Here is a 22,556-nt window from a genome sequence, read left to right as displayed (position 1 = left end):
TGCAGACGAGTGGGATATTGTTCCTTTGTGTGGATATTCACGGATACATTCCTCGAACAAGGAAGTTGCCTAAAATTTATACACATACATTTGGTAGGTTGTAATTATGATATCTGCATTTTGTTTTCCTTCATTTGCTGTAGCATTGAACCGATTCGTCCTTGTTTCTCTACGTCTTGGTTGGGAAATTCTTCAATGCATGATAAACGTTGTTTTCACAGGCCTTTTGCCTTGTAAGCGTGTATATATTACCGTCAATTTGTAAAATGTAATTCTCTCAGGCAATTTATAAAATGTGTAAATATTTCAGTCATTTTGACTAAAAAATCTGTCCAGATTGATTAAGACGATCAAAAGGGCCTACAAACATCACAACAGATTATTATGTAGGGTTAGAAGCCAAACAACATAGAAATGTACTTTTCAACGTAACATTTTCAGTCTCTTGGTGATGACATTAAACAACAAAATGTTTGGAATTCGTTATCATAATAATACAGATGGAAATGTTTTTCAGTCATTTTGTTAAATAACTGAATATTTAGTCGTTTAATAAATTTGAAAATGTTACACATTTTGACAGTAAAAAATATACACACTATCAAAAAGCAATGCTCAGGTGAAATATTTACTTTGTGTTGCAAGTCAAAATAGTGTAAACGAAAATCGCAAAATTACCAAGCAAGTGACTTATCAAAACTTCTTCACCATTTCCGATGCTACCCACAAAGATACCTACATTTCCTTATTACCTCGAAAACTGTATTTCACTTTGTTGATCAATGTGAACATACGCCCTCATTACTACCCATACAAGTGACTAATGCGCTTACAAATGGCGCAGCAGAGGACGCAAACTAGTCTAGATTTCTGCTATACATCCGGGTACTCACTGGGAAAAAACAATAACAAAGGCAACAACCAGTCCCGGGGAATTGCGTTAGATCAGTGCCCCTTTAACACGAGAAAATGAATTTATTTCAACACGAAAACTAAAACAAATTCTCCTTACAGAGCATGACTTACAAAAAGGATATCAGTACAAAAAGATGAAAGGGTCGAAACTAGCAATGTGTGAACGACCAGATATCATTCGTTTGCGTATCAATTATTTGCGCACTATTAAAAAGAAACGAGAAGAAGGCTATGAACCTGTCTATTTGGACGAAACCTTGGTTAACGCCTGCCACACAGCGGCTTACCAATGGTCTCACCCAGATACCAGAGAGCCACAGCGCAAGATCCCCCCTGGTAAAGGGGAGCGCCTGATTGTCCTCCATGCAGGTTCCCACAGAGGTTTCCTCCCTGGGTGTGATCTAGTGTTCAGATCCAGATCTACAGATGGCAGAGACTACCTAACGAGATGAATAGTCAGGTTTTCACAGCGTATGTTGAGGAGCAGCTCCTCTTAGCACTGCCTGATAAATCCTTGGTGGTTATGGACAATGCTCCCTATCACAGTTGTCGAGATCCTATCAACCATTGTCCAACCTCAAATTCCACCAATGGGGAGATATGTCAGTGGTTGGACAACAATCACATTGCTCGGCCCACGAAAGCCAAAAAAGCTGACTTCTACCAACTGGTTCTTCAGAACAAACCCCCGACAACATGTTGAGAGAACAGGGTCACGAAGTGCTTAGACTTCCTCCTTACCATTGTGATTTGAATCCCATCAAACTAATCAGGGGTGATTTGAAAAATATGGTCGCACGGCAAAATAAGACCTTCAAGCTTGCCGACGTCAAGCAGATTGTCTTAAAAGGGATGGGAAAAATTACAGATGTACGTTGGGCAAACTGTGTCCAACATGTTATCAAATTGGCTCAAAATTTGATTCTCTTTCACCCGAAACAGCCCCGAAAGTCTCAAATCATCTACGAAAATATTAAAATATTTTCTTCGAAACCATAAAGCAATGATTTGTCTAAATGAATAATTACGTATGATATGTTACACCTAATAACATGATGCATGAAATATAATAATTTGGCAAGGAATGATACATTCAAGTCAATAACACTGACCTGAAAAAGTATGCAAAAATAATTGGATAAATATTATTAAATAACTGCTTGAGATACTTTGAGCAGAATATTCCCCTAGGCAGGTGGTCATCAGATTGGCATGTCTACTGTGGTTGCCTCCCCGGATTTGGACTGTGACGTTTCTACTCAGAAACGCTCAACCTGGTCTTACGTGGTTGAAGATCGGGACCTAACGCACTTGGATGCCACAGTCCGACGTACCCTCCCACTCGTGTCTACGATTTTTGACGAGCTCTCTGTCTCTCTCTCTCCACTCCCTCCCGAGAAGAGGCCTTCACTCGGGGATTAATCAAGCTTACGCAGATCTTGGACCTCCTCGCTGACCCAGCCGGCTCCATGACGGCTCTTTGTCTCTGTGGTGTGCTGCAACATTCTTCCTGGGCCGACCAATTCAAGGCCAAACTGTTTCAGCAACCCTGGTCTTCCCGCTCCTTATTTGCTGACGCGATACAACAGGTTGCACAGGACGTGCAGAGAGATTCTTGCCTTCAGCCTTCACTGTGGACCTTCTAAGTCTCCAGAAAAGACAATTGGAAGATCAAGAGAAAAATGATCGCCAATATCCCCGATTGAAGCGAGCTTATTTCCTCCCAGCCTAATCCCTCTCGAGGGAGTGGCAGAGCCCGAAGAAGTCAAGAAGGGCTCTATTGGTCTCCTCTACCGCACCCAAGGGCGTCGAGGGGGAGCTTCATCAGGAACTTGACTCATTTTCAAATCGGCGTGACTGGGAACTTCCACCCCCAGCTGTTCCCGTTACACCCACGCCTGTAGATGGAAGACGCAGGATCTTTGCAAGCAATTGGACCATGCTCGCAGACCCCTTCGTGATGCAGCTACTTCAACAAGGGTATCGATTACCAATGATTGCACAGCCACCTACGACGCTCAATCCCCATTGGAGAACGTATCCGGCCAGGCAGCTACCAAAGTTGATCGACACTGTAGGTACATGACTAGCAAAAAATCAAATGTCGCTGCGCACTTCCTGCGACGTTTTATATTTACCCATTTTTCTTGTCCCCAAAACGAAGAGTTTAAAACTACGGCTCAACATGAAGACTTTCAACGCTACATACTTCGAAACCCCGCCACATTTTCGCATGACTTCGATCACGCTCATTCATTACAGCGTTTATATGGTCAGTCTTGATCTAAGATATGATCTATCTGCACGTTCCCATCCATTGTGAGCAACGTCACTTACGCAGGTTCGTATTTCAAGACCGCCATTTACAATGGAAGGCCCTCCTGTTTGGAATTTCTTCGGCCCCGTGGCTTTTTACGCGTCTGACCCGATCAAACGCGAAGTTCCTACATCCTCGCAGGATCGTGTTCGATTCTTATCTAGACGCAGATACCGATTTCCTCTGTCTACAACTAGCCTTCACAATGCGTCTTCTCAGACAACTCAGCAAGCTAATCAACAAACAAAAGTCGGAACTCATTCCCACCCAACGTCTCCAATTCATAGGAGCCCTGTTCGTTCCCTGCGACCGGTGGGTGAAGATTCAATGTCTAGTACCGTTAGCACTCAAACAGCCGCTTCAACTGCGCCAATGGCAACAACTCCTGGGCCTCCTAAAATTGGCGCAGGCCCTCACTGTACGGGGTCGACTTCATTTGCGACCTCTAAAATGTTTTCTCGCACCCTTTATCAGGATCAACGATTGTCACAAGCTGATCTCTCTACTGCTCCCTCTCCACCCTCATCTTCAATGGTGGCTAGTCATGTCAAACGTTTGCAACGCGGTCTCCTTGATGCCATTTGTTCCATCCCTCCATCTGTTCGTCGATGCTTCAACCGTCGGTTGGAGATCACATTTTCAAGATTGGCAAGAAGCAGGGCGGTGGTCCGACGTAGAATCAACACATCAACAATTTCGAGTTCCAAGGCAGCCATTCTCGCGATTTCGCATTGGTCGGACCTCCTCTGGTCCTCCTCCCTCATGATCCAGTCCGAAATGTGGCAGTAGTCTGGTCCATCAACAGGATGGGATCCACGAAGTTAATGTCCCTACTCTCACTTGCTCTTTCTTCTCATCAACTCCCTCAACATACATGTCCGTGCTCGGCACATTCTGGGGATATCCAACGTCATAGCAGAATCCCTGTCCAAACCAGACACACCATCACCAACCGAGTCGTCTCTTTATCCACAATCGTTCCAATGGATTTGCCAACTTTATTGGGCCCTGGAAGTAGACCTCTTCACCACCTGCTTCATCGTTCAACTATTCTGATTTGTATCTCACATCCCAAACCCTCGGGCTTGGGAGCATGACGCGTTAGCGATCTCGTCGGAAGGTCTCAATGTCTACGCCTTTCCCCTGACAGGGCTCCTTCCCTGGGTCCTGCAAAAGGTAGCAGCCACCAATTGCCTGTCTCTGATTTTGGTCACACCCTATTGGCCAACACACAGCTGGTTCCCCACAAAACTTAGGCTCGCCAACGAACAATTTCATCCTCTTCCGCTCTGCGACGACCTCCTCCTTCAACCTCACTTCCGATGTCTCCATCAGTCTCTGACATTGCTCCGTGTTTGCGTTTAGCACATCTGCAGAAGTCCCTCATAGCAAAAGGTTACTCCCAGCAGATAGCAAAGAACCATTACTGATGCCCATCGTGCCTCCACCAGGCGCCTTTATGACCACAAGTGGACGGCTTTTGAGACTTAGTGTCACGCTCATGATATTTCGACTCCTACCTCGGTTTTGCCTGAACACATTGCCGATTATTAACATCACCTGCGTTCAACTCCGAAACTTCGGGGATCCACGTCAGCAACCTACCTCGCAGCTATTAACTCCGTCATTGCTACCACTTCCGGTGTAAAGGTTTCCACAGTTACGGAGCTACTATCACTCATCCGTTCCTACAAATTAGCCGACCAAGCTGCTTGTTTTCAGCCTCCTTCGTGGGACCTTAACATTATTCTTCAACACCTGGTTTCTGGCGATTATGAACCACTGACGGAGAAGGATATTTCTAGACAGTTACGCTGAAGACCATCTTTTTGTTGGCTTTGGCCACCGCTGCTCGGGTTAGCAAAATTCATGCTTTGGATATCACTAGGGTACAGTTTGACAGATCCAGAAGTGGCAAAGCGTTCCTGGGGCTTCATTTGGATTTTGTGGCAAAGAACCAACTTCCAGGACAACCAGACCAGCCATTTACGATTCCCCCGACTCTCGGCTATTCTGGGATCGAACGACCATGAAGAAGTCTCCTTGTGTCCGGATCGGGCACTTCAAATACATCTTGATGCGTCTCACATGTCAATACACTCAGTCAAGTGTAGTCGGCAGCCATGTGGTCTGCTAGCGCACAACACACACACACTTCCGGCGCTGTTACACGTGCGCACTCATTTATATAGAGACATCGTATGGATAAAGCGAGTGACTGGTTATATGATACTAAAACGCTACATTCCTCCCCCTTTAGTTAACAACTTGTTGTTTAAGCAATTAGTGAACAATGTTACTAACTCATCAGTCACTGAGAAAGAAATCGTGATCAACTCCAGAGGTTCAATGGAAATTTTCCCATAAAGTTCACTGAAGTATTCTTGAACACTGAAATTCACAAACTTAATGTTCATTCACTTGGTTTCTGAAATAAATGAATTGAGCATGCACCTTAAAGTTCAATCTGAAAAAAAACAAAACACTTAACAATGAAATACAGTAGTTTACAGATTTAGTCTATCTGGAGCTCGACGCTCACGAGTCGATCTTCTCAACTCAACAGATGAGGACAGTTCTGGACTAGTGTCACATGAAGGTAACCTGGTACGCGGAAATGGCGTGTCTGCGGGTGATACTGGTACAGAACTAGGCTCTGGGAGCTCTGGTGAGAAAGTGATGACAGACTTCGACACTTCACTTTCTTCCAACAATCCTGGGGATTCTGGTTTCACAGCATCGGGGTCCACATAACGCTTGATGAGGTGATCTACATGTCGCCTCGCAATTTTGTTATTTTCCAAGCTGACTTTGAAGGAGATAGGACCTGTACACTGGATTATCTCCCCTGGTAACCATTTAGGCTTACCAAGAAAGTTCCTGACGTAAACAAGATCACCGACAGCGAACTCCCGTGACTTTGTATGTCTATTGTGGTAGTGTGCCTGCTTCTCTTGTTTATGTTGAACTTTAACACCGATGTCAGGGTGAAGCAAGTCAAGATGAGAACGTGGACGTCTTCCCAATAGTAACTGCGCTGGAGATGACCCTGTCGTAGTCTGCGGAGTGTTACGATACCTGAACAGGAATCTTGACACCCTGGTGTTGATGGAACCGCCGCTGAGCTTCTTAAATCCCTGTTTGAACGTCTGGACACTCCTCTCTGCCAGTCCATTGGACGCTGGATGGTAAGGGGATGTACAGATGTGTTGAATACCATTTCTCTTGATGAATATAGCAAATTCATCACTTGTGAAACATGTCCCATTATCAGACACTATTGTCTCAGGTAGACCATGAATGGAAAATGTTCTCCGAAGACACTCAAGAGTGGCACTTGTAGTTGCACTGTTGACAGGGAAAACATCCATCCACTTAGAGTGAGAGTCTACGATGATGAGGAACATTTGACCTTGTAAGGGACCTGCATAATCAATGTGCAGACGTGACCATGGTTTGGACGGCCAGTCCCACGGATGTAACTTTGCTTCGCAGGGTGAAGAACGACTCTCCTGACATATGGAACAAGTCCTGACCTTGTTCTCCAGCTCTGAATCAATGCACGGCCACCATACAAGACCTCTGGCAATAGCTTTCATCCTCGCTATTCCAGGGTGAGCTTCATGCAACACATCTACACACTGTTTCCTACCCTGAGGTGGAACCACTACTCTGTTACCCCACAGATTTATAACCATCCTGAACACTTAGCTCAGTTTTCTTCTGAATATATGGCTTTAGCTCTGTATCTGGCTTCATGTTTTCTGGAAAACCACATCCACTACTTTCTTCACTCTAGCTAACAAGGGATCCTTCCTTGTCCAAAACTGAATTTGTCGCACATTCACTGGGAATTCTGCCATGTTCTCGAGGAGCATTATTGTGTCTCCTGGAACAGGCGGCACAGACACAGAGGTTTGCAGAGGCAATCTGCTCAAACAATCTGCGTTTGCTAACTTTGAGCCTGGTTTATACACAATACTGTAATCATACGCTGCCAGCATCAAGGCCCATCTCTGGAGTCTGGCTGACGCCATCACTGGAATGCCTTTCTCTGCATCAAGTAGACCCATGAGGGGTTTGTGATCTGATAACAGCTGAAATTTCCGTCCGAACAAATACTGGTGGAATTTCTTTATGCCAAACACTATTGCCAGTGCTTCTTTATCAAGCTGTGAATAGTTCTTTTCTGCAGGTGACAAGGAACGTGACGCAAACGCCACAGGCTTCTCAGTACCATCTTGCATGATGTGTGACAGGACAGCACCTACTCCATATGGAGAAGCATCAGCTGCTAAGTTGAGAGGAAGGTCTGGATTGTAGTGAGTCAAGACCTTACACGAAGACAAGTGAGATTTCACCTTTAGAAATACTGTATCATGCTTCTTGGTCCATGACCATGGAGCGTCCTTTTGTAGTAACCCATGTAGTGGCACTAACGTCGTAGAGAGATTTGGCAGGAATCTCTGGTAGTACTGTACCATCCCAAGGAATGACTTTAACTCTGTCACATTCTGAGGAGCTGGTGCGGACACAATAGCGTTTACCTTCTCCTCTAATGGATGCAGTCCCTGTGCGTCAATCCGGTGTCCCAGGTAAGTGACTGAGTCTTTCTTGACGTGACACTTTGAAGCGTTTAGACGCAAACCTGCTTTCTGCAATCTGTCAAGGACTTCATTCAGATTCTTGTTGTGTTCTGCATCATCAACACCTGTGACGAGAATATCATCGAGGTAGACGCACACATGTGGCAAGTCGCTGAGAAGACATTCAATTGTCCGCTGGAAGATAGCAGGAGCTGCCGACACCCCAAAAGGTAATCGTTGGTACTCGTATAGACCTTTATGGGTGTTAATTGTGGTGAGTTTCTTGGAATCATCGTCCAACACTATCTGCTGGTAGGCATTACTCATGTCCAATTTCGTAAACTTGCGACCACCTGAGAGTGATGCAAATAAGTCCTCAATCCTGGGTATTGGGTAACAATCTGGTTTAGCAACCTGGTTGACTGTTAGTTTGTAATCTCCACATATGCGCACTGAAGACTGATCCGACTTCAACACTGGTACGATGGGTGCTGCCCACTCTGAGTACTGCACTGGTTTTATGACACCCTGCTGCTCTAATCGTTCAAGTTCATTCTCAACCTTGTCCCTCAAGGCATAGGCCATGTTCCTGTGCTTGTAGAAGCGTGGTTGTGAAGGAATAGATATGTTAATCTTCACTTTTGTATCTTTCAACTCACCAAGTTCCTCCTTGAAGACATCGGAATGTGAGTTAAGGATAGTTTGCACATCATCACAATCTACTCTGAGGATTGTTCCCCAGTCTAGACGAACATGTCGCAGCCAGTCGCGACCAAAGAGATTAGCTCTTCTCCCTTTCACTACAATCACTGGCAGTTCTGCTGACTGTTTGCCGTAGTTCACTTACACTGAGCATGAACCAAGCAGAGGTATCTTCTCACCTAGGTAAGTACGTAACAAGGTATGAGGAGGTCCTAGTTTGGGTGGATCTTTCCCTAACGATCTGTAAGTGTCCTCATTAATCACTGAAAATGTTGCACCTGTATCCAGCTCCATGCTTAATGGCTGGCCATTAAGTGCTAAATCAATAAACATTGGTGGTTCCTTCTCTCTCCTCCCAACAAAAGGTGTAGAGCTAGTCTCCATCTTGTAAATGTCATATATTTCACTTTCAACATCATCATAGTTATCAGGAGTGACCTGATTTGTCGCTGAACGCTTGTGCTGACCCCGACTTCGACCTTGACCTCTAGATCGATACGAGTCACGTCCACAACGAGACCTTTACTATTCTGTGACTGACGACATACCTTCCCAATGTGGCCAATTTTACCACAATTGTAACACTTTGAGGTACGAAAATGACAGTCCGGAGATTTGTGATTTCGTAAACCACATCTGTCACATGGCGGGTAGACAGGAGCATGTTGAGATGATGACATCTTGTGCATGTTACCCCCTGTAGCTGCTGAAACACTTGAAGCACCAACTTTAATATCTTCTACATTCTTTGCTGCCAATTCCATTGACTGTGCTAGTGTAAAAGCCTTATTGTAATCCAGAGCTTTCTCTGCTAATAATCTCCTCTGTATTGCATCATTATTAATGCCACAAACTAGTCTGTCTCTGAGTGAATCATCAAGAGTAGTACCAAAGTCACATGTACTTGCCAGTTTGCGCAACTCGGAAGCATACGCTGCAACACTCTCTTGAGACTTTCTATCCCTCTTGTGAAATTTAAGTCTTTCAACTATCACTGACAGTGTTGGGTGTTGATGATCGCGCATGACTTTCACTATCTCAGCAAACCTCATTTCCTTAGGTTTCGTAGGAGCGCAAAAATTTTGGAGAAGTGTGTAGGCTGTCTTACCCATTTCACTAAGCAGAATAGCCCGTTTCATCACATCATCCTCGTCATCAACACCTCTAGCCGTAAAGTACAAGTCTAACCTCTCACAATAAATGTCCCAGCTGTCAGTCTCTGTATTAAATTTGTCGATCTTCCCGGAGGTAGACGACGCCATGTTTATGGAGCGAGTGAAACACGACGGACGTTAATCACACAAAATGTCCACAAAAACGCTAAGACATCCAGTTTTACCTCGTCGCCAATTTATGTGATGACTTTGGCAGCTACAACAAACACTCGGCTTTCCGGGGAAAGGTTGTATTCTCTCATTACATGTCAATATACTCAGTCAAGTGTAGTCGGCAGCCATGTGGTCTGCTAGCGCACAACACACACACACTTCTGGCGCTGTTACACGTGCGCACTCATTTATATAGAGATATCGTATGGATAAAGCGAGTGACTGGTTATATGATACTAAAACGCTACAAAATTGTATATTTATATACTTATCCTATCTCACACGCGATAGGCCCACCCGACCATCCCCGCATCTCATTTACTCTAGCCTTATGAGCTCTGCGAAAGAGAATGAACAGGTAGAGACGCACATGTTGTCAGTTCAAACGTACACGAGAGGAACATGATTGACCTAGCTTTGGGACGTAAACATGGAGATGCAGGGGTTCAAGCACATTCCCACATAGGATCGAAGAAGGGATAAAATGCAAAGTATGAGATAGGATAAGAATATAAGTATACAATTTATATTAAAATTTCCAAATTTGATTTTGGGGGACATGCACTTGGTGAGTTATCTATAAGGTAGGTCATTACTATAGCCTGCCAACTCCTTCTGTGTTTATTCTTACAAATTATCAAAAAGGTATGACCTTTCACACTTCTTTCAGCATAGAAATATATTTTAAGCTATTGAATCCATAATTATGTAGATCGCTTTCGTGATTAGCAACATTTCTGACGTGAAATCTTTTTTCTTTCTTTTTTTTTTCCGAAGGGTCAATTTGAATTGCACAGTTTCACAAAATGAAATGTCAATGTTTAACTGTAAGGCAGATTATTGGTTTGAAAAATATCTATGGCATAGAATGACGCTATCTTTGATGAAGGTAAAAAATACTTACAACATGTATTGAGCTATCTTAGATTTACAACATTCTTACGATAGCTTAGGGTTAAAACAGTTTTCAAAAATAGGCTACGACATTTAGTCAATTTCGAGGCTACGACAGTCTTAAGATTTCCTTTTCGATTTCCTTTCGATAACTTTCTAATAATTTTAGGACTCGGATTGTATAAATAATCTAGGCCCAGGTCATAGCCTGATAAAGAACTTTGCTTCTCGAAATACTTGGGACTGATATCAACGGTCAAGTAAAGTGAAGAAAATGATTGCAATTTTCTTGCAAATGTCAGTTTTCCTAGATACAATTATTCAAATTCTAGGAGAGTAGACCCGTGAAGATCAGGGGTAGAATATGTCTTCAGCAACCCATGCTTGGCGTAAAAGGCGAATATGCTTGTCGTAAGAGGCGACTAACGAGATCGGGTGGTCAGACTCGCTGACTTGGTTGAAGCATGTCATTGATCCCAATTGCGTGAATTGATGTTCATGGTATCAATCACTGGATTGTCTGGTCCAGACTTGATTATTTACAAACCGCTGTCATATAGCTGGAATATTGCTGAGTGTGGCGTAAAACAACAAACAAACATACAAATCTAGGAGAGTAAATTTCTTAAAATTCATGGAAAATGTTTAAATGTCTAATGCTTTCTGATATGACATCCCAACATTCTGGCTTGTTGCAATGTGTCATCTTTATCATTGTCATCTTCATGATAGGAGTTTTGCAGAAAAGTTGCTGATTTGTCGACAAAAGTAACAACATTTCCTCTTCCTTCAACTTCTGCGATAGTCACCTTTGCACCAAAGTGTTCCAGAAGACGGCGCTGCAGATGTTTGATGTTGTATGGCTTCACGTCTTTGTCAAGATAAGATGCCAGCCTGCTCTGCAAATCATGTATAGTGAATGGACTGTTTTGAAGGATAACCACCTGCATAATACTGAGAAAGCAATACTGTTGGCTGAATCCTCGGCCCTATTCTACACAATAAGTGGCTGTCAGGGATTATTCCCTTGAGTAAACAACTGAAGGAATCTTCAGTGAATCTTCAAATGGATGAGCAGACAGAAATAAGATGTAATGTTTTTAAAAATCCTAAACATAAGCAGACTGGCTGGATGTCAGCCAGATCGCATCTTCCCGAGACGAGAGTTAATTCACTATAAAAGTTCAGTTTCCACCCTTGCCGAACTAGGCTGGTATTATGGAGTTTGAGTTTGGCTGGACCAACGAGTCTATGCATAGTCCAAAATCGCTCACCAAACTCGAAATCCGGTTCGTAAACAGTCATGCAGAGTTCGGTTGATTGCAGGATTTGCACAGCATGTGCACAGCCAACTCGTCAACAGATATTTTCCAAATCTTTTCAAGTTTTTAATAAAGGTGCTCACGTGATTTGATGCACTTCACGATGTAAGACCCGTTTTATCACAATATAGATCTTGATTGTCGATCAGATCGTCTTGATTGGGCGCCGCCATTTTGTTAGAAACAAATGCAAGTGATACGAGAGGTGGAATCTAATTGGTCCACAGGAGAGGCATAGAAGGAAGATAACTCAAAACAGCCGCTGGTGGCGCTATTGCGATAACTATTAATATTGCAAGCAACTATTGCGATTTATCATCTTGGCAAGAGCCCTATTGTTATTGTTCGATTTATTATTATTATTATTCCGTCGATTTTTGTTCCAATCGTAACTCAAAAACTACTGATCAGAATCTCTTCAAAATTTCCACAAAGATAGCTTAGGTCCTGAAGCAGATACCACAAAAATCCCAAGAATCTAGACTCAAAGACTAAGGGCAGATAACTCAAAACAACTTTAAAAATCGCAATTTCAACAGCTAAAATCTCCGCCACGAAAGCTCCAAAGACTTCCAAAATTCTTGAACTGGTGCGGAATCAGATGGCCAACAAATTCTCTACACATCCAATGTAGCGAAATTGCTTCGTTTGGCCTCCAGTTCGGATTTAGTGTTTTTGCACTGTTTTTTAGCAGATTTCTCAGTACTTGACTCCCAAAATCTCCTTAGCTCAAACTACCAGCTCAAAAGCTTCCAAACTCTCCATACTTTGGCTCCAAGTACCATACTAACAACTTCAAAGAAAAAATGCTGAGATATGTCTTCAATGGCCGCCATATTGACTGCAACTTCCAGCTGAAAGTTATTTTCAAACTTTTTATAGGACATCTTTAGCAAGCTCTAGCATTGGAAACTTATCAGGTAAGGCACTTGAACAACTTCTGTTGAGTCTTGCTTTGGTTGCTGAACAAGATCTTTTCTTGCTCTTATATCAAAAGTCACGTGATGTGGCGGCCATATTGCATTTTGGTAGCCTCTAATATTTTACTTTGCAAACTACGTAGCTGCTAAAGTTCTTCATAGAAAGTGCTACAAATTACCACAATGCACCAGCATCAGACGCTGAACATTTCATGTTCTTAGCTGTTTGTCAAAAGTTGCGTCATTTCGCGTACATATTGGATTAAAGACCGTGAAAATGCCAAAAGTGATAAAAACGGCACAAAACAGCATATATCTCCGCCAAAATTGCTCCAATAGCTACCATATTTTGCATGTGACACCGTCATAAGATCATTTTCGATCGGGCCGTCAAAATGGATATTTCCAGCCATTTGGCCGCCATCTTGGATTTAAGTTTTGTCAGGTTGCCATGGAAACCAAACTTGACAACGGAATGCATTGATATTCACAGCACTATTAGATACACATAGGGGAGATGTTTGCTAAGTTTCAGCTTTGTAAGTTAGATAGTTCGTGAGAAAATGACAAAACAGAGTTTTGGTGGACAGACGCGCGGACGGACGGCGGACATGCATATCATCAAAATTTACCTATACATATGCTAGAACTGGTCGGGGTAATGCATAATTACCAACCACTTCCACCATACATGCAATAACAGTCGCGTGAGAGCTCGCCAAAAACAGTACATTTTCGTTTAACAGACCACCTAAATGACCTTGACCCCTTGACCTTGGTGACCTTGAATTTTTTTAAATGGTTTTAGTCCAGCTACCCGATCCCGGGGTCAAAAGTGCCAAAATCGCAAAATTAACAATTTCTTATTAGGGCTCCCTGCCATCTTGGCAAGAGCCCTATTGTTATTGTTCGATTTATTAGGGCTCCCTGCCATCCTGGCAAGAGCCTTATTGTAATTGTTCGATTTATTATTATTATTATTATTATTATTATTTATTATTATTATTATTATTCCGCCAATTTTTGTTCCAATCCGAACTCCAAAACTACTACTCAGAATCTCTTGAAATTTTGCACAAAGATAGCTGAGCTACTGAAGTTATATCCACAAAAATCTCAAGACTCTAGACTCAAAGACTTAGGGCAGATAACTCAAAACAACTTTAAAAATCGCAATTTCAACAGCTAAAATCTCCGCCACAAAAGCTCCAAAGACTTCCAAAATTCTTGAACTGGTGCGGAATCAGATGGCCAACAAATTCTCTACACATCCAATGTAGCGAAATTGCTTCGTTTGGCCTCCAGTTCGGATTAAGTGTTTTTGCACTGTTTTTTAGCAGATTTCTCAGTACTTGACTCCCAAAATCTCCTCAGCTCAAACTAACAGCTCAAAAGCTTCCAAACTCTCCAGACTTTGTCTCCAAGTACCATACTAACATATTCGCAGTAAACATACGTGTGTGATATGTTGACCTGATAGCCCTTTTCCTGGTGATTCCAGAACACCAAACCGTTTGTCTGTAGCTCAACGGACAACGGAGCTACAGCTTTTTGAAAATGGCACTCTTTGGCCTCTGACTTGCCAAATAGCAAAACTCTAAACACCTTTAACTCCGAAACTACCAGTCCGATTTCGGCCAAATTTCGTGTGTGTATGTAGAATGGGGATGTCTGTTACCACTTCCAAGTGTAGCGACATAGAAAATAAGACTACGGAGAGAGAAATGATGCATATTTTATGTATAACAACATCTTTTAAACATATTGCTCCTAACCAGATCATTTTATAACTGACAGACTAGGCAATCTTTAGTATTTACATGTGCAATTCGATATTGAAATGCAGTCACAAATCACAAATCCTACATACATCAAACTCTTATTTCACATGTTTTGAAAATGTCATTTAGTGGGGGTGACAAAGGTGTTTTACGAACTCTTCAAACATTTTTTAAAGTAAAAGAAACTGAAAGAAGCAGCCGTAAAATGACAAATAAGTCCCGTTCACTGCACTTCAATCGACAGCAATACTCGTGCATATGATTCCGTTCTCTTGGCGCTATACGCTACATTATTGTCGATAGACCAGTGGTATGGGTTTATTTATATAACAAACTACAGTCTGAAGTACGTGAGCTTTGTGTATAGTTTTAGGCTATGGACCACAGAAATCAGTTATCAGGGTCAATGAGATACAGTGTTAAAACAGCTGATGGACAACGCAAGCAGAAACGGACTATAGAAATACATTTACGTTTGCGCTCGTACGTTCAACGGTTCTGTATAGAAACTTGGTGTAAATATCGACATCGCATGTTTTGTTATGTCAAAGCTCATATCTGCATAAATTGGCGCAAATTCACAATACACATTGTCAAGCAAAGAACTGCGCATACATGTGTATTGGCCTCACAGCGTGTCAGCGTACCTCAGTCCCATGCGGCTGGGTCGGTCGGTCGGTCGGTCGGTCGGTCGGGTGCATATTGGAACGTGATCCACGTGCACGGCAATGGAGAGCAAGGCAGTGGTAGCGCTATATAGGATTACATAAGCTTCTGGCAGCGGGGTCATCCGAGAGCCAAGTGTTGGCTCCTCCAGTCAAAACGGACCCTACCTCCCCACCCCCGAGATCACCTCCTTCCTAAATCTTTTTCGAACTGTGGGATACGGTAGGTTTGTGATTGAAAGTTTGATATTCCTGAACCCTCCGATTAATTTACTCGTACTTGTCATTAATGTATTACCGCAACTTCCAAGTATAGTAACCGACGGGTTATATGTTAACTTCATGTTTCGATAGCAGCGATTTCTATATTCTGTTTCATTATGGATTTTCTTCACGCTGTTTTCAGTAGTCTCTGCCAGCAGAAAGCACGCATTTTGTACGTTTGTGATTGAAAGTTTAATATCGCTGAACTCTCCGTTTAATGTACTAGTTCTTGTCTTAATTGTATTACCACAATTTCAAGTAATAACAGACCATTTATATGTTTACTTCGTTTCAATAGTAGCGACTTCTATAGTCTGTTTCTGTATAGATTCTCTTCACGTTGTTTGTAATACATTCTGCCAGTGGAAAGTGCACAGTTTCCCGTACTTGTACACTAAATCCATTCAGTTGCTCCCTGTCTAAAAGGATCTTTGTACAACGTTTGGTTTTCTTTTTATAAAATGCCTTATTTTCTTTGGAACGGATTTTCGCACTATCAAATTACCCTTTTATGATCTGAACCTGTTCATTTTTGATAATTCCATTTTTTTCTGAAAGATCTCAGATATAATGCCAACTTTAAGGAGTATTATTTACCCATATCATTATGGTTTAGAAACCAGTCGCTTTCTCAAACTACTTAAGTGCATTGATCTCCATTGTGTTTACAGCTAATCTTCTTTTAAACTTTGATCACAAACGCTTGGAAGACTTGAGGTTTTCTTAGCTGATTGGTTGAATTGCTTCAACAAGGAGATGACAAGAGGTGACCGACATGTGTTGTTACTGTTAGATAATGGTCTAAGCCATCTCATCCCTGAGCACGGGTCAAATTACAAGATCCATTTCCTGCATATTACAATAACAAGTCACCAACACCTCTGCATGCTGGTATCTTCCATACTTAACAGGTACAGGGCCAAAATGGGAATTTTTTTCTTGGTCAAAAGGACAGGTGAAATATCCTATTGATAATCCAGATCATATTATAGTCGTACACAGTATAGCACATATCCTTCCTCATATCGGAATGCACTTATATAACAACAGGAGAAAATGCCTTAATGGTAATAGATTAGGGTCATTAAGAACTCAGATTCAAAGGTTTTTAGTACTCTGTATAACCAAAGTGCAATTTTGCAAAAGTACTTCTATGAATAGAACAGGATCCGCTTCTACAATTCTAACCAGCGGGAGCCCGACATCACTGCTTGCAGCTATATTTATTATTATTATTATTATTATTTATTATTCCGCCGATTTTTGTACCAGCGCTAGCAAAATAACCACTGGCCCGATTTTGTTCAAATTTTGTGTGTGTATGGAGACCTTTGAGTACTAGATTCCCCCCAAAACTCAAGGCCATAGGCCCAAAGGACAAGGGCAGATAACTGAAAAACAAGTATTTTTTGACGATATATTTTGCCCTGCTGCTCCACAACCGTTTGTCCGTTTACTTTCAAACCTTGTATGTATCTGCTGCTTCAGTTCATTGACATTGTTTGTTCTTTGACTTTGGTCATTGGTCACATGGTTTGGCAGCCATATTGGATTTAAGGTTTTCACGGGTTTTTTTGGGTACCTGTCTTCAAATACTATCTCCTCTGAATCCACTGCATGAAATGCTTTCAAACTTTCTGAGAATTGTCTCCATACAGAACACAACAAATAGCCATAGCCGTTTTTGGATACCGTATATCGCTGTGTATAAGGCGACCCCACGTATAAGACGACCCCCCTGTACACACCTTAAAAATCAACCCAAAATCCTATACTCCGTGTATAAGGCGACCTGGATTGAAACACATCACAAGTCTGACTGATATAGAAGATTTAACGTGCGCTTTCCGACTGTAGCGTATTTCGCACACGGACATCACAAGTGCGCACACAAACCTTATATATGCAATACAAATATGTTTATCTTGCGTTGTTTTGTTTTTCTACAATGATAGGTCGCGTGTGTAACTCCAGCACACGTCGCCATTTTGTGTTTACACGGTACGACACCAAATTGGTGCCCGTAAAATAAAATTCATTTATGAAGTAATAACATATAAGAGACAATGGTGAGTAATTTAATCGCCAATTAACTGTGTTGTAACTAACTAGGCTTATGTTTGCTTCACATTCAGCGTGTTTATTCCACAATCACTTATTCACACTGTCTCCAACAGTTGTTAATACAACTGTAAAAACAGCGGGAATTGATTTCAGCTTCACCGGTTATCACATGTTAGGTCACATGTGCAATATGCAAATGCTTACCGGTACTTCCGGCTCTCTACTCACGGATGTTGATTGTTTTACCGTGTCAGGTGGTTTGACAATCTGCATCGAGGCGAGGGTCATTTCAACTTTATTTGCAGAAGTTATTAAACTTTATTCAAGGAAAAGAGATACAAATCATGTTTATGTATGGAAATAGTTATTGGAACAGTTATTTAGGACGAAATGCGAAGTTTTATTGTCAAATGCTTGGCTGGCTATTGGACGCCTGTTGACATCGCCAGTGGAAAAAAAATGTGAGATCTTCGACTCCGTGTATAAGACGACCCCCCTTCTTAACCCCCTCATTTTAGGTACGAAAAACTCGCCTTATACACAGCGATATACGGTATCTTTTTTAGTTGCGGCCATATTGGATTTTGATTTTGATAAAAAAAATTCACCGAAATTTTACTTTAAAGATCATATCTTGTAAGGTTCTCCACAGAAACTATTGAAAGTTTGCATGAAGTTTTGATACTTAATGTACCTCATTTTTTCTGGGTTGCATACTGAAAGCAACCCCGCTTGGTGGTATTACTTGATTTTAGTAAAAAATATTGAGTACAAATTGACTTGAGTACAAATACTGAAGGAAGCGCCTCATAAATCTACTATAAACCCCCATTCACTGGCTTTGCAGATACTCAAGCGTTCTCCACAGTCTTGTTCAATATTATGTGTACTACCCTTGACGACCAGAGTTAGAATTGGCCTTTTTCAACCCCTGGAACACGCCAATGTCCTGCAAACGTTGACTATCTTTTGACAGAGTTGGTACAAACAAACCCTTTGAGGATTCGAACATGTTTGATGTTGGAAATGGGTTTAGAACAGACTAAGCACACGCCAATTTCGTAGCGGCAATACCCTGCAAGTTGTGCCTACATGTGACGGATTTGGTACAAGGAAACCCTTTAAGGATTCGAACATGGACGTTTGTGCAGTGTAACTTGGAGCCCGCCATTGCTGCTTTGCAGCTATATTTTTATATATATTATTGTTGTAGCTAGAGGGATGGGACTTCCTGTTTTCAAGTTGTCTTGTATTGGACATGGGTTTTCCCAAATGTCATTCAACCAGAAGTGCTCATTAACTCGTTAAGGTAGCTCTAAGCAGTATAACTTTCTGTTTCAAAGTTATACTGCAATGGGCATATGTGTTTCAAACTGGAAGTGATGTCTTTAAACTGGAAGCCTCTTATTCAAGCTTCCAGAGGCATGTGTCTTCCTGTCACACTGCATATGGCTTTTATTTTCCACAAACCAGAAGTTGTATTATTCTACCAGTTACATTACTTTCATAATAAAGTTCTGCATTTGACAAGTGATGTCATTAAATTTGAAGTGCCTATAGGGACCTCATTGTGGGGTTGAAGTAGGCAAGCATTCACCAAAACAAAGTTAAAGGTATGACACTGGAAATGTATGGTGGTATGTAATCATGTCTTGCGACTGCCAATAATGGCAGGGACTTTTTTTTCAAAATCCAGGTGAGCTACATATATTTGATGAGTGAGTGAGTGAGTGAGTGAGTGAGTGAGTTCTGTTATTGCAATATTTTACATTTGGTAACAATGCTTTGATTGTGTTTTCTTTCACACAGAGAAAGAAGAATGACAGTTTCCCTAGGAAACCAGCAACAGCAGGCACAGGGGATAAACATGGACAGATGTCAAAATTCAAACATTTCTCATCTCCTCCACAAGATGACACTGATGATGATGAAAGCAATGTTGACATTAACGAAGATGATCTGGACAGTGTTGACATTTTAAAAGATTTTGCTGATGATAGCAGCAGTAATGATGATGATGATGATGAAGATTTGGCTGATGACAGCAGTAGTGAAGATGATGATGAAGAAGATGACATTGATGATGGTAATGATGACTATGACAGCAGTGATGAAGGTAATGAAAGATTTTTCGACTGCTTTGAAGTTTTATCAGGCTATGTCCCTTTGAAAGTACCAAATTGGAGAATACCTTCCAAATAAATCCTTGAAAATTGTTCAGGCACGCGTCAGGACAAGGTCAAGGTCCCAACATGATTCTGTCATTGTCAAAGTTGTTTATAATGTGAAGTTTACAGGCCCATTAGGTAAAAAAGCCCTGTGCACATGGGGATCATGTGATTGAATGACCTCCATTTAAAGTCAAAGCCTCTAGAGGTCATGAAACATGGTTCAAATTAGAAGAGATTTCGGATTTATTTTTTAGATAATAACACACTTTTCACATTAATTAACTGTTTATTCATTCATAAGCTGACTTGGATGTGGTTTCCTTCAGAATGTATTTCAGTAACGTAAGGTGACTTCAGACTTGTAACACGAAGGTTGCAACAAGAAATGTTCTCACATGCTATTAGATGGTGCTGCCTTGAGGATGCGGTTTCCAAAATTGGAATTGATGTAATTAATCCATCAGTGCTTATAACTTTGATATTAAGGTGGATATATGCATGGAATTTTCTGTTATGCTTCATCTAGTTTTCTAAAACTAGAAGGGGGAATTGTTGTTAGCTTTGTTAGTTAGACCATAGGACTTGTTTTAAAGTAGTACTGCTTTGAGCAAGTGTTTTTCCAAACTGAAAGGGATGTCATTGAGTGTTTTTTACTTGTGGTGGTTTAAGGCATAGGACTACCGGTATATTAGACAACACTAGGGATCTAAGATAAGTATTGATAGATCTTGGTGAGGTCAGCTGTCCTTCTATTTGGATTCAACAGAAGTCTTCTTCACTGTCAACTATACAGTCAAATTCCGTTAATCCAACTCTCAGCTTTATCCGACATTCGGCTTTATCCGACACAAATGATAGGGACAGATTAAATCAATGCTATTTAGACCCGTTAATCAGACAGTCTTGCATTCCGACACTGACTCACCAAATTTGCAACAAATTACCGAAATCACTCATTAATGAGTATTGTTAATCCAAAGCAGTTGGAATCCATTATGAAGGCCAAGCATAAGGAAGTGGCAAAGAGGACTCTGAATGTCCTTACATCTTTCTCCATCATCCCTGCCGCTCTTCGATTCCTGTTTTACGGTATTGTCGACTGAAGTAGAACAACTGAAGCATTGACAAGATGAACATGCTCAGAAGAATTCCCCAGCCAAAAAGCTGAAGGGGGGACAGCTTCAGCATGAGCTTGGTCTGTTGTCATCCACCACCAAGGCTGCACTAGTCAGTCATCAAGGTAGTAGCTCCCAAGCTTTACCTAGTCAAGTTTCAAGACTGTCATGGTCTTTGCTTGGTAGCTAAGACCATCAGGCTGAAGAACAGCTAACCCCATGGAGCCCAGATTCTCTGCCTACACCATCATGGGGTGTGCAATATAACCTGTATACCGGAATATGGCAACATGTCTATCAACAATACACACATCGCAATACAATCCTTGTGTATCAATATTTTCCAATACAGTCACAGAAGAATATATACCGGTAATCTTATAAATTATATCTACAGTCTTGAGACATTTGGATTGACTGAGTTCCTATCTGAACAGCACACACTTCGTTCTGTTAACATTAACATTACATATGGATGATGTAATAAGTAGTCTTATTCATCAATACTGTCAAAAGCCATCTCACAATCAGATGTCAGGATTATTGAGTGAAGCCCCATTTGAACAGTTCAAATAAATATATAATTTGTGGCCCAAAACATATTGCAATATGTATCGCAATACAGCTGTCCGTAATACAATTTATGTGCGACATTTAACGACTGTTCCAAGTATCTACCATCAAATTGGCAGTGAAAGAGCTCTGCTTGGTCTTTCTTTCAAGAGAACCATTTTGGGACACCTCATTCAGAGAACTCACCTGTAAGAACTTTGTCCCTTCAGGGAAGGATTATTTCAAGCCAAGCCAAAAAAGGATAATCTCAACATCCATCCGGGACTTCACATAAACCCAACTACAAACGATGAGGAAATACTCACAGGGGATCCATACAGGGAAGTCGGGATTATCCCAGATTCTGACTTCATATCCAACCCTCCATTTGTTTCCAATCCTATCTACCTGGCTTTACCTGTGGACTCTGATCTACATCTACCATCTTTCAACATAATACTGACTCTGGGTCCAGTGGGAGGACGTCCGTTGTCATTCGCTGAAAATTGGAAGCAGGTCATATCTGACCACTGGATTCTCAACGTTGTTTCAGACCCGTGAAGATCATGGGTAGAATAGGTCTTCACCAACCTGTAAAAAGCAACTATGCTTGTCGTAAAAGGCCTCTAACGGGATCGGGTGGTCAGACTCGCTGATTTGGTTGATGCATGTCATCGACCCCAATTGCGTGGATTGATGCTCATGATGTCAGTCATTGGATAGTCTGGTACAGACTCGATTATTTACAGACTGCCGTCATATAGCTGGAATATTGCTGAGTGCGGCGTAAAACAACAAACACAACAAAACAACGAAAAAGCTAAACAAAACAACGTTGAAAAAAGCTAAAAGTTACAAGTCCTATGTCATCCTCTACTTGTATCCTGGCCAGGAGGCCGAAGATTCCATCTGGAAGGGCCCAAATTAGAGGAAGCATAATTTGACATATGGGTGCTACAT

General features: G+C 41.7%; 1 protein-coding gene across 4 annotated transcripts in view; it reads left to right on the top strand.

Moving 5' to 3' along the window:
• Positions 1–22,556, top strand: part of LOC124115528 (nucleolin-like) — a 411,866-nt gene that overhangs the window by 100,100 nt on the left and 289,210 nt on the right. For all 4 annotated transcript variants that reach the window (XM_046476554.2, XM_046476553.2, XM_046476552.2 and 1 more), the window contains exon 4: positions 19,568–19,874. In XM_046476554.2, coding sequence (XP_046332510.1) covers positions 19,568–19,874 — 307 coding nt within the window. The remainder of the gene's footprint in view (positions 1–19,567; positions 19,875–22,556) is intronic.

This window comes from Haliotis rufescens, unplaced genomic scaffold (assembly GCF_023055435.1).
Source record: "Haliotis rufescens isolate VD_foot unplaced genomic scaffold, xgHalRufe1.0.p SCAF_65, whole genome shotgun sequence".
Classification (NCBI taxonomy): Eukaryota; Metazoa; Mollusca; class Gastropoda; order Lepetellida; family Haliotidae; genus Haliotis; species Haliotis rufescens.
Note: the sequence above shows the minus strand (reverse complement) of the source record. Positions and strands in the feature narration are given on the sequence as shown.